Here is a 12,953-nt window from a genome sequence, read left to right on the forward strand (position 1 = left end):
AGAGGCCCTCTTTTTGATGGAAAGTCCTATAATCTCATAGAATTACATAGTCCAAAGGGTAGAGTAGGGATCCCTCATCAGATCATCTGGTTAAAGGCAGGGTTGATTTAAACCAGCACTGTAAGAGGGATATCTGTCCTGTTAATGATAATCCCACAAAGTCTTGATAGTCTTGTTAATTTTGGTCAGGAGCTCTTTCCTCTCTTAGTGTATTTCTCCTGCCTTTGGTCCTTCCCCTTTAATGAATTTAGGGGAGTTACTCAGTACTAGTCTTTATTCTCACATAGCAGGCTTTAGTAGAGTTGATGAAGCAAGAGAACCGCTCCTCAGTTTGCTCCTCTCTGTCACATATTTATGGTTTTAAACCTCTTTCAAAAGCCGTTAACTCCTGTGGAGTGAGGTTATGGTCTGAAATTGTGTAAAGACAAGTATCTAAGAAAATGGCAAGTTACCATTCTCATTAAGAATTGATTTCCCATAGAAACCCCAAGAGTTCCTGATTAGTAGAACAGTTGTATCCTGAGGGGCTGGTGGCAAGAAGCTACCTTCTGCCTTCTTGAGTTTTCCTCACCCATACTCGAGTTGTTTCATTGTCATGGGGTACTTCCCACAAATTCTCCATGGTTTTTATTTCCCAGTTGAAGCCTCTTTGTTCCCTCTGCTCCTTTCTGCCAAGGATGGACCTAATGGGCTCATGCCCATCCAGTGCAAGGAGTGACTCAGGTCAGGACAATGTCTGTCCTCAGGAGGATTATGTTTTTGCATCTCTTTTAAAGCTTTCATGACCAACCATTTGTCTCTCTGCCTTCTCACAGTGGGCCAGTCAGTGCTGAAAGATGTGAGCAAAGTAAAGAAGCTGAAGCAGTCCGGAGAGCCCTTCCTGCAGGATGGGTCGTGTATCAATGTAGCCCCTCACCTGCATAAGTGTCGTGAGTGCCGCCTGGAGCGGTATCGGAAGTTTAAAGAACAGGAGCAAGATGATTCCACTGTGGCCTGCCGCTTCTTTCACTTTCGGAGGTACCCAAACTCCTCTCCGTCTCCTTCCCAGTTTCCTTAGTGATACATAACTTCCACTCTTTCTCTGAATTGGTAAACATGTTTCAGCATCTTTTTCTTGTTTTCCTAAACTCCATTGCTCTCAGAGTCTGTGCTAAGGTTCTGCCATCCCATTAGTTATTTAGGTTGTGAAATGATACATGACTTTGCCCTTAAGAGAACTGAAATTTCCGGGGTTCGGTGCGGAGAGCCCTTCATCCCGGGACACGGGGTGCGGCCGGAAAGGCGGCCGCCCCCTCGTCCGTCACGCACCGCACGTTCGTGGGGAACCTGGTGCTAAACCATTCGTAGACAACCTGCTTCTGGGTCGGGGTTTCATACGTAGCAGAGCAGCTCCCACGCTGCGATCTATTGAAAGTCAGCCCTCGACACAAGGGTTTGGAAAAAAAAAAAAAAGAGAACTGAAATTTAACAGTCTCACCTGCTGCCCCCTGAACTGTGTTCTTATTCCTAACTTGAGTTCCATTTGAAACCAGTGATGTGGGCAGAAGGATGCCATTTTGTATTATAAATTTGCTTAACCAGTTACTCCTCTTTAGTGCTAGAGTAATTTGCGTCCCCTAAGAAAGAAGAGGAAGTAAGATTAGGAGATAACGTGAACCTTCTTTAAAATAGGGATAACTTGAAAATCCTTGAAATGTCCCATGCTTTTACCAAACAATAGTTATTTATTCACTTTGCTTCTGCTTGATAAACTTAGAAGAGGAATTTCTTCTAAGAAATCATTCAAGAGTCCTTAGTTTTTTAAATAAAAAAATCCAAGTGGTTTATCCATGTGGCATGGATTCACTTATTCAGCAAATGTGTATTGAGCATTTAATGTGTGCCAGCCATTGTTGTGGGCATTGAGGATTAAACAGTACACAAAACCATCAAATTCCAGCCCTCTGGAGGCTTGTTAGGGATGCAGATAATAAATAAGAAAAACAAGTTTAACTATGAGGAAGATAAAGAAGGGAAAGAGGATTGATATGTGGGGAGGCTAGAGAGGCTACTTGATGGGGGACTTCCTTGGCAGTCCAGTGTTTAGGACTCTGCACTTCCCCTGCAGGGGGCACAGGTTCAATCCCTGCTTGGGAAACTAAGATCCCACAAGTGGTGATGCCATGGGGTCCTAAAGAACGACATGACTTAGCAACTGACCAACAACAATGAATGGGGGGATTATTCCAACTATTTTGGGAAATGCAGTTCAGTTCAGTCACTCAGTCGTGTCTGACTCTTTGCAACCCCATGGACTACAGGCATGCCAGGCTTCCCCGTCCATCACCAACTCCCAGAGCTTGCTTAAATTCACGTTCATTGAGTCTATGATGCCATCCAACCATCTCATCCTCTGTCATCCTGGGAAAGGGCAAGGATTTCCAGGAGTTGGGCCATCACCCGCTTTTGGGTCTTTGATGGTTGGCCTCAGAACTGTGATGGCACTGGTGGGTGTGTCAGTTTACTTTCCTGTTGTGTTCTAATAAGTGTATACTGAGGCTCAAAGGTCTAGTGGAAGTCACTCTGACATCTCGGACCTGTTTGTTCCAATCAGTTTATGTCGTGTTCCTTGGGCTGTGTCGTTCTTTTAAAGTCTGTGCCCTCCCACTTCCCTCCTGTTTCAGGATGAGGAGGAACTAGTAAAGGAGACTGAGAAGGAACAGCCAGGGAGGTATTCTGGAAGACAACTGAAGAATGTGTTTCTAGGAAGGAATAATGAACTCTGGCAAATGCTGCTGATTGGGTGTGGTCAGTTAAGGACAAAAAAATGACCTTTGGATTTAACAGAGGGGGAATGACCTTGTCAAAAACAGTTTTAGGACTTCCCTCACAGTTCAGTGGAAGACTCGTGCTTCCACTGCAGGGGATGTGGGTTCCATCCCTGGTCAGGAAGTCAAGATGTCATATGCCACCCAGCGCAGCCAAAATAAAGTTTTGGTAGATTGATGAGAGGACGTCTGAATGTTGTGGTTAAAGAGAAAATAAGAGAGAAAGGAACTGGTAACTATCAGTATAGACAAATCTCTTAAGAAACTTTGCTCTTACAAACAGATAAATGAAGGAGGATGTGGAATCAAAGGGACTGAGATAGCACATTCAAATACTGACAAGAGTGATTCAGTAGAGAGGAAAATCCCCGATTCAATGGACATGACCTTGAGCAAACTCCAGGAAGACAGTGAAGGACAGGGAAGCCTGGCGTGCTGCAGTCCATCAGGTCGCAAAGAATTGGACACGGCTGAGCAACTGAACAACGACAAAAAGAGGGGAAAATAGATGTAGAACAGAGAATTAGTGAAGCGATGCCTATGCAAGAGGATAAGGTGTAGAGCAGAGGTGAAGAGATTGGTCTTCACTAGGAACTAGTTCATCCATAGTAGCAGAAGATGAGATGGAGTACATGGGGGCAGGTATAACAGTGTGTGATAGTGTGGTGGAAGCTTGTGGGAATTCTCTCTTCTGGCTCCTTGCAGAAATTTTTGAGTGAAATAATTAGCAAGGTCCTCGTGGGGAAAATAATACTGGAGTTCTGAAAAGAAAGAAGATATTAAACAAGCATTAAAGGCTCACCTGATGTAAGCATACAGGCATTTCAAGTGTGACAGTGAGCACAGATCTGTATTTTTCTCTGGTCACATTTACTGGTGTTGTTGCTGGTATGGAATAAGTGGTTAGAGAAACTGGTAGACAACTCTTTAAAGAACCTGGAAAAAAAAAAAAAAAAGAAGAAAAAAAAAATAAAGAACCTGGACCTAATAAGTATTAACAATAAGCCTTTCTATTAGTGCATACTGTGTTGGTCAAATATGGTACAAGTTCTTAACTGCCTGATTCCTATTAAGTCTCACTTAATTTCTTTTAGGTTGTAGGATTTTTAAGTGGGTGTTGGTCTGCATGGTTGCTGCTATTTACTGTGTATTTGACTATGTATTTCCTATCTCAGGTTGATCTTCACTCGAAAAGGTGTACTCCGAGTGGAAGGGTTTCTGAGTCCCCAGCAAAGTGACCCTGATGCCATGAACCTGTGGATTCCCTCTTCCTCCCTAGCAGAAGGAATAGACCTAGAAACCTCAAAATACATTCTGGCCAATGTTGGAGACCAGTTCTGCCAACTTGTGATGTCTGAGAAGGAGGCCATGATGATGGTGGAGCCACACCGTAAGGCACCCTCTTGCTTGTCTTCTAGGCAGTTCTAGTTGGAAACTCATTTTCTTTTGCTTAAAGTGAAGTGTGGAATGAGTGGCAGATAGCATTTTCTATGGATGAATTAAGGCTGCTAAAACTTCTATATGAAGTAAATTGAATAGCTAAAGCAATACCTGTGTCTAGCAATCCTCAGTCTTTTCATCTTTGGCATTTAACAGACTAAAATTTCGTTCCTTGTTTGTCTTTCATTTTTGTAGCACAGTTGCCATAATTTGCATTTTGATCCCTATTTGGGTTTGATTCACTCTGAATATTTTCTTTACTTTGAACTAATTTGTGTCACTAAGTCGTAATACTTGATGGTATGTGAATAGATTAAGTGCTACTGGTTGTTGTGTTTCATACCTTAAGCCCATATTCATACATTTATGGTATTTCCATGTCTATGAGATACTATACCCTATTTCTAGACCAAGGAATATTGTACTATAAAATTATGCCCTATACTTAAAGAGAAAAATCCTCTTATTTCAAGCTTCCCCAATTTGAAAACTTTATAGTATCTTAAGTGACAACATATGGCATTCATTCTCACTGACACTTGTTCAGAAATATTATAAATTCCATGTATTTTGTTTCTCTTAACAATTATAGAAATACAAACTTCATGAATCTTTGAGTTTAATTGCTAGACAAAATGCTTGAATGGGAATCAGTGGATCTGGGATCTTTTGCTCTCGCTCAGAATGATCAGTGCCAACAGTATTCCTCTTCCTTTTTCCACCAGAGAAAGTGGCATGGAAGCGAGCGGTCCGAGGCGTACGGGAGATGTGTGATGTGTGTGAAACAACCCTCTTCAACATCCACTGGGTTTGTCGCAAATGCGGATTTGGGGTCTGCCTTGACTGTTACAGGCTCAGGAAAAGCCGACCACGCAGTGGTGAGCAAATGTTGTCCTATACAGCTGAAGGTAAACTGTCAGTGGAGGTGTGGACTTGGAAACTGAAGCAGAAATAGCTTTGGGCCCCTTCTTTAGCTTATGTTTTGTCACATTGTGAGGTCTTAAAATTGCCAATACTCCAGCCTAACTGAGAAGGTTAAAACTTTTAAAGTATACACTTCAAATGTTTTTAGTATATTCCCAAGTTTATATAGTTATCACCACTATCTAATTTCATTTTCATTGCTCCAAAAATGAATCTTGCGTTCAATAGCAGTCACTCCCTATTCCTTCCCCCCTTAAACCTTGATAACCATCAGTCTACTTACTGTCTCTATCAACTTGCCTATTCTGTACATGTCATATAAATGGAATCATACAATATATGGCCTTCTGTGACTGGCCTCTTAAACTTAGCATACTCTTTCAAAGTTTCATCCATGTTATAGCACGTATTACATTCCTTGTATTGCCAGGTAATATTCCATTGTATAGATATACTACATTTTCTTCATCCATTCTTTAGTTGATGGACATTTGGGTTGTTTCTGCTTTTGGCTATTATGAATAGTGGAACATTTGTTACAAGTTTTTGTATGGATGTGTTTTTTCATTTTTTTGAGAATATATACCTTGTGGTAGAATTGATGGGGCGTATGGCACTTCTATGTTTAACCCTTTCAGAAACTGCCAAACTGTATTCCCAAGTAGCTGCACCATTTTATAATTCCACCAACAATGTATGAGGATTGCAAATTTTCCACATCCTTGTCAATGCTTGTTATTATTATCTGTCTGATTATAGCCATCATAGTGACTGTGAAGTAGTATATAGTGTGATTTTAACTTTCATTTCCCAGATGACTACTAATGTTGAGAATCTTTTCATATGTTTTTTGGCCCTATGTTTATCTTCCCTGGAAAAATGTCTACTCAAATCCTTTGATTCCCTTTCTTTTTGCTTTATCTTATTACCTGCCAAGAATCTTCCTTGCCCCTTGACTTCATCATTCTTCCCTCTTCTATGATACAGTGTAACCATTGTAACAGTGATTTAGAGCTTAGACTACTGGGATCTGAATCCTACCTCTGTATCTTATCATACCACCTATGGTATCTTGGGCTAGTTACTTAACCCCTCAGACTCATTTCCTTGTCTATAAAACAAAGATAATACAAGTATGTCCCTCACAGCATTGTTTTGAAGATTAAATGAGATAATGTATGTCAAGTGGTTAACACATTCACCAGGTACTGCATGTTACACAGCTAAGATCTTCCACTTTTGCCCATGAAAGATAAACTTCTGCAGAAGTTGCCCTCCTATCATAAACAATAAGAAAATCAGACAAAATATACAAAACCACAGTTTCAGAGGGCTTCCCTGATAGCTCAGTTGGTAAATAATCTGCCTGCAATGCAATGCAGGAGACCTCGGTTCAATTCCTGGGTCGGGAAGATCCACTGGAAAAGGGATAGACTCCCCACTCCAGTATTCTTGGGCTCCCCTTGTGGCTCGGCTGGTAAAGAATCTGCCTGGCAATGTGGGAGCCCTGGGTTCAATCCTTGGGTTGGGAAGATCCCCTGGAGAAGGGAAAGGCTACCTATTCCAGTATTCTGGCCTGGAGAATTCCATGGACTGTGGGGTCTCAAAGAGTCAGACACAACTGAGCGACTTTCACTTTCACAGTTTCAGATATTGGACAACAGGCAGCTTGAGTCTGTATTCCCTCAGAAAAATGAAGAAACAAGGTGGTCCTACAGTTGCCCCAGTTTATTGCCTGGAGGCAGTTTCTAGCCTGTACCACAAGGAAATAAAGTTTGGCAATCTCACAAGTTCATACCAAGATTAAAATCTGAGAAGAGTGAGGCAGTGTACTGAAGTGCTACAGAAAGAACACCAGATCTAGAGAAATCATCTCAATTTTTTTTTATTATATAGTGGTCTGCACATGCATCAGAGGAAACTGTCCTCAAGCCATTCAACTGAACTCACAATTTGTATTCCCACCAGCCAGAGTGGAGAGACATTGGATAGAGTCCAAAGGGTCACACCCTTTGTGGTAGAACTAACATAGTCCCAGAATAAGGTTGCTCTGGAGCTGCCATAATGAAGTATAGAGCACGACTTGGAAGGATCAAATTCATCTGCAAATTGCTTAGTTATATGCCACAGTAAAACCAAACATTCTTTAAAGGATTATACAAAATCCAGTACTCTGAAATGTAAAACTCACAAAGCTCTGCATTTGGTGAAGAAAGATCTGGTGTACAGAAAAGAATAATGCAACCAGTATAATACAACCAGTAATCTGGGAGGAAGAAAACAATTGATAGAACAAATCCAGAAATGACAGTGATGATGGAGTTATTGTAAATGGACCTTAAAACAGCTATTAAAATAACTTTTAATATGCTTGGACATAAAGGAAAACATAATGAATAACATAGAAGACATGTAAAAGACCCAGATAAAACTTCTAGAGATGAAAAGTATCTCAGAAAAAATTACACTAGGTAGGATTAATGGCATATTAGATACTGCAGAAGAAACAGTGAACTTGAAGACATAAAATAAAAACTAAAAAAACTAAGTACAGATAGAGGACTTAAATTTATAAGTTGAAGAGTGCCTTGTTGAACTACCAATGCATTAGGTAGCCTCCCAAACAAGTAAGTGGAGTTCCAGAAAGAGAAAGGGCAGGAGAGCAGAGATAGAAAAAGTATTGGAACAAATAAAGCCAAAAATTTTCCAAATTTGATGAAAAAGCTATAACGTTACAAGTCTAGCAATAATCCCCAAATAAAAAAGACGTTAAGAAAAACACACCAAAGCACATCCTAATTACTTACTGAAAAACAGTATGGTAAAGAGAAAAGCTGAAAAGCACAAGAGGAAAAGCACATTATGTAACAAAGATAAGAATGATAAAAAAAAAAAAGAATGGTAGCTAACTTGTCAGAAAACTATACTCTAGAGACAATGGAACAGCATTTTAAAGTACTGAAAACAAACCTATTAGTCTAGAATTCATACCTAGTGGAAATATCTTTCTAGGGTGAAATAGTTTTCCAGGAATGGAAAAAGTGATAGAATTCATGATTCTATCAGCAGCAGACCCATGCTGCAAAGTTAAAGGTAGTGACTCAGGCAGAAGAAAATGATACAGTGTGGAAATTTGGATTTATACAAAGGAATGAAGAATGTGCTACATGGTAAATATGTGGGTACATATAAAAGACTTTTTTCTTATTTTTAATCTTTTTAAAATAATAATTGTTTAAAGCAAAAGTAATAGCAATATAGGACTTCCTTGGTGGTACAGTAGATAGGAATCCACCTACCAACACAGGGGACATGGGATCGATCCCTGGTCCAGGAAAATTCCACATGCTATGGAGCAGCCAAGCCCATACGCCACAACTACTGAACCCACACTCTAGAGCCTGTGAGCCTCAACTCCTGAGCCTGAGTGCTACAGCTGCTGAAGCCCACGTGTGTAGAACCTGTGCTCTGCAACTAGAGACGCCACTGCAACAAGAAGCCCGCATGCCACAAGGAAGACTCGCCCCTGCTACAGTAGACCCAGTACAGCCAAAAATAACTGACTAGATAGATAAATAATTTCAAAAAAAGACAAGGAAGGGCTTCCCTGGTGGCTCAGTTAGAAAGAATCTGCCAGCCAATGCAGGAGACATGGGTTCAATCTCTGGTCAGGGAAGATCCCACATACTGTGGAGCAGCTAAGCCTGTGCGCCACAGCTGATTGAGCCTGTGCTCTCGAGCCCGGGAGCCACGACTGCCGAGCCTGTGTGCCACAGCTGCTGAAGCCCGAGTGCCCTAAAGCCCATGCTCTGCAACAAGAGAAACCAGTGCAATGAGGAGCCCACACACTGCAACTGGAGAGTAGCCTCCACTGTCTGCAACTAGAGAAAAGCCCACGCAGCAACTAAGACCCAGTACAGCCAAAAAATTAGAACATTAAAAACACAAGGAAGAGCATCTGGAATCTTCCTGGACCAGGGATCAAACTCAAGTTCCTTGCACTGGAAGTGTGCCACCAGGGAAGTCCCCACAACCCAGTTTTTAAATGGGAAAAATATTTGAACAGATACGTCATCAAAGAAGATAGGTCAATGAAAAATAAACACATGGAAGAAACTGTCATTACTTACTAGGGAAATGCAAATTAAAACCATAATGAGAAACCACTATCCCCACTAGGATGGATAACGTTTTTAAAACTGAGAGTGCAAAGTGCTGTCAAGGATATGGAGCAACTAAAACTTACTAAACATTGTTGGTAGGGATGCAATTTGGTACCATCACTTTGGAAAACAGTATATCTATTTCTTCATAAATTTAAACATCAACTAGCATTCTACTAGTATGTATAAGGGAAATGAAAATATGTCCACACAAAGTCTTGTGCTTGAATGTTTGTAGCCCTTTATTCATCAGTTCAGTTCAGTTCAGTCGCTTAGTCATGTCCGACTCTTTGCAACCCCATGAATCGCAGCACACCAGGCCTCCCTGTCCATCACCAACTCCCGGAGTTTACTCAAACTCATGTCCATTGAGTCAGTGATGCCATCCAGCCATCTCATCCTCATCATCTCAGCCATCTCATCCCCTTCTCCTCCTGCCCCCAATCCCTCCCAGCATCAGGGTCTTTTCCAATGAGTCAACTCTTCACATGAGGTGGCCAAAGTATTGGAGTTTCAGCTTCAGCATCAGTCCTTCCAATGAATACCCAGGACTGATCTCCTTTAGGATGGACTGGTTGGATCATAGTAGCCAATAATTGGAAACAATCCAACTATTCACCAATAATTGAAAGCAGTCCAACTATTCATGAGTGGGTAAACAAAATGTGGTGCATCCAAACTGTGGAACAGCACTCAGACATTAAAAGGAATGAATTACTTATACATGGAACAATATGGATAAATCTCAAAATCATTAGGCCAAATGAAAATATCTCAACACAAATGACAGATAACATACCATATGTTTCCAGTAATATGAAATTCTAAAAGAAGCAAAACTTTAGTGTTAGAAATTTGATCATTAGTGGCCAGGGTTTGAGGAAAGGGTATTGACTGCAAAGGGCTAAAGGAAACTTTGGGAAGAAATAGTAATGTTCTAAATTCTGAATGTCACACTGTTTTCTACAACTAGATACCTTTGTCGAAATTCAAACATATTTGAATTTGAAGTGTACACTTTAAATTGTTGAACTAATTTTATGTAAATTATACCTCAGTGAGGCAGTATTTTTAAAAGTTAAGGACTTCCCTGGTGGTCCAGTGGTTAAGACTCTGCTTTCACCGTAGGGGGCATGGTTTTTATCCCTGGTTGGGGAACTAAGGTCCCACAAACTGTACAACCAAAAATAAATAAAAGTTAGCTGTGATCTTCTTTGACCGTTGAGAAAATTGGCCTTTAGAGTCTGCAACTCTCACTCACTGAGAGAGATACATCTTCTGACCCTCATAAATAGGAAAGTCATTCATTTCTGTTTCAGAGACAGAAGAGATGGGTGATGAAGAGGTTTTCTCCTGGTTGAAGTGTGCAAAGGGGCAATCCCATGAACCAGAGAATCTCATGCCCACACAGATAATCCCTGGCACAGGTAAAAGGCACTCCTTTTTTAGATTTGGTGGGAGAAAAATATTTTTAAGTTATATTGTATACACTATAAAATTTGGTAAAATGGTTTATGTCAGCTTGACTGTTTTTAAGCTTCACAAGATTTCTCTGAGACTTTGAATCTTCATAAGTGTTAGATTGATTGTATGCTGCAGGGTACATACTTTACCTCGCCTTGCTGGGTGTAGGGGTGTATTGCTTTTCAGATGTCATTTTACATTCCTATGGTCAGCAGGGCCAGAATAGAAAAAGCCTGTCTTGGAATTCTTTGGTGGTCCAGTGATTAAGACTCTGTGCTGTCACTGCTGAGAGCCCGGGTTTAAGCCTGGTTGGGGAACTAAGATCCTGCAAACTGTGTAACATGGCAAAAAGAAAAAAAGGAAAGAAAAAGCTAGTCCCCTGGCTTCCAGAAAGACCTTTGTTTTTAGGCTTATAAAAATCCAGCTGAGGGACTTCCCTGATGGTCCAGTGGTTAAGATTCCATGCTTCCAATGCAGGGGGCCTGGGTTCAATCCCTGTTCAGGGAACTAAGATCCCACATACCCCATGGTGCAGCTAAAAATAAATATATTAAAAAAAAAAAAAAATCCAGCAGAAGCTAATCAAAGCTCTTGAAACCATGAAGAAGGCAGCTTACCAGTAGGAATGAATGGTCATATGGCAACTTACTTCAGTGATTCCTCCATAAAGTCTATTTCCAGCTTCCATACTTTCACTAACATACTTTCACACACTGAAGCTGGTGAATCCCCTGCCTCTAGTCTTCACTTTGGGGAACCACCCCCTGTATCTTTATACCCCAGTGTATGCAAGCAGAATAGCTCCCAACTTATAGTAAAGTACCTAAATCTCAAGTATACAATTCAAAACGTTTATATACACTTGAATATTAAGGAATCTACCCTTAGAGTTTCTGCTGAAGGACACCTTGTTAATGTTTACTAGAGGAGGGAGGGAGTGTAGCTTAGTGGTTAAATGTGTACAGAACATTAGTGCTAGATAGACCTGGGTTAAAGTCTTAGTACTTTCATTTACCAACTTTATGTACTTAAGCAAATAACCTAACTTCCCTGAGTCTCAGTTTCAACATCAGAAATCAAGGGTACAAGTTGCTACCTCATTGAAATGTTGTAAGGCTTGAGAGAGATAATGTAAAGTATTCCAAGGTTGATTATTATTATTATAATTATCTTTTTTCCAGCTCTTTACAATATTGGAGACATGGTACATGCTGCCCGGGGCAAGTGGGGAATTAAAGCTAACTGCCCTTGTATTAGTCGGCAGAACAAATCTGTGTTGAGACCTGCTGTCACTAATGGGATGTCACAGGTAAAATGGTGTGAAAAGTGGTGTTTCTCACAGGTAAACTGAGAGAAACTTAAGTTCTTTGTTCCAGGAAATGTCCCATTTTCACCTCTGTTGTCCCAGGCTACTCTTGGATTCCTGGGCAACTAGGGGATAGGGAAGCCTGTCTAGAGAGAGCACATACAGTTACTGGAGGGATTTAAATTCCCCCTAACTGGTGTGAGTTTCTTTTCATTTGTCTTTAAAACCAATTCAGGCTTGGTTGATAAATAGCACAAAGAGATTCTTTGCATCTTGTCAGGATTTATACCTCAGGGTCTTTATGCAGATAAAGAGTATAGAAAAGGTCACTAGGAATACAGTCTTATCTGTGTGCATGGACCCTGCCTTGTCATGTTAGGTACTGAGGAAAGAAACATGAATATTGGCCCACTGATCTGGGATCATTCCACCTGAAACCATCCTAAGCCTTCATAGAGAGGCAGTAATTTTCCCATTTTCTGTCAGGTGGAGGTCATTCTAGTTTGATGGTGACCACTAAGAATAAGACATTATTTAAAAACAAAAAACACAACTGCTTACTTTTGGAGGACTTTGCAGGAATGCTACGCATGATCAATAAGAGGTACAGGGATTAACCCTGAGAAATCTCAAGATATGTTTTCAGTAGAATTGATATATTAGAATACATCATCTGGAAAATTTAACAACAGAATAATGACCTTTTTATTGAGCATTTATATAGGCCAGACACTGTTCTGAGCTCTTTGCATATACTATCTCATTTGATTCTCAGAGCAGCTTTGTGCAGTCAGGTTCTGATCACCGATTTGCCAATGTAGAAATTGAGCCTCAGGCATGCCAAACAAA

General features: G+C 40.6%; 1 protein-coding gene across 4 annotated transcripts in view; it reads left to right on the plus strand.

Moving 5' to 3' along the window:
- Window positions 1-12,953, plus strand: part of KDM3B (lysine demethylase 3B) — a 56,244-nt gene that overhangs the window by 28,289 nt on the left and 15,002 nt on the right. For 2 of the 4 annotated variants that reach the window (XM_020908370.2, XM_070465436.1), the window contains 5 exons: window positions 816-1,017; window positions 3,983-4,197; window positions 4,973-5,155; window positions 10,654-10,761; window positions 11,980-12,107. In XM_020908370.2, the coding sequence (XP_020764029.2) occupies window positions 816-1,017; window positions 3,983-4,197; window positions 4,973-5,155; window positions 10,654-10,761; window positions 11,980-12,107 (836 nt within the window). The remainder of the gene's footprint in view (window positions 1-815; window positions 1,018-3,982; window positions 4,198-4,972; window positions 5,156-10,653; window positions 10,762-11,979; window positions 12,108-12,953) is intronic. The other 2 variants (XM_020908369.2, XM_020908371.2) reach the window with 1 other exon arrangement.

Source organism: Odocoileus virginianus, chromosome 3 (assembly GCF_023699985.2).
Source record: "Odocoileus virginianus isolate 20LAN1187 ecotype Illinois chromosome 3, Ovbor_1.2, whole genome shotgun sequence".
NCBI lineage: Eukaryota > Metazoa > Chordata > Mammalia > Artiodactyla > Cervidae > Odocoileus > Odocoileus virginianus.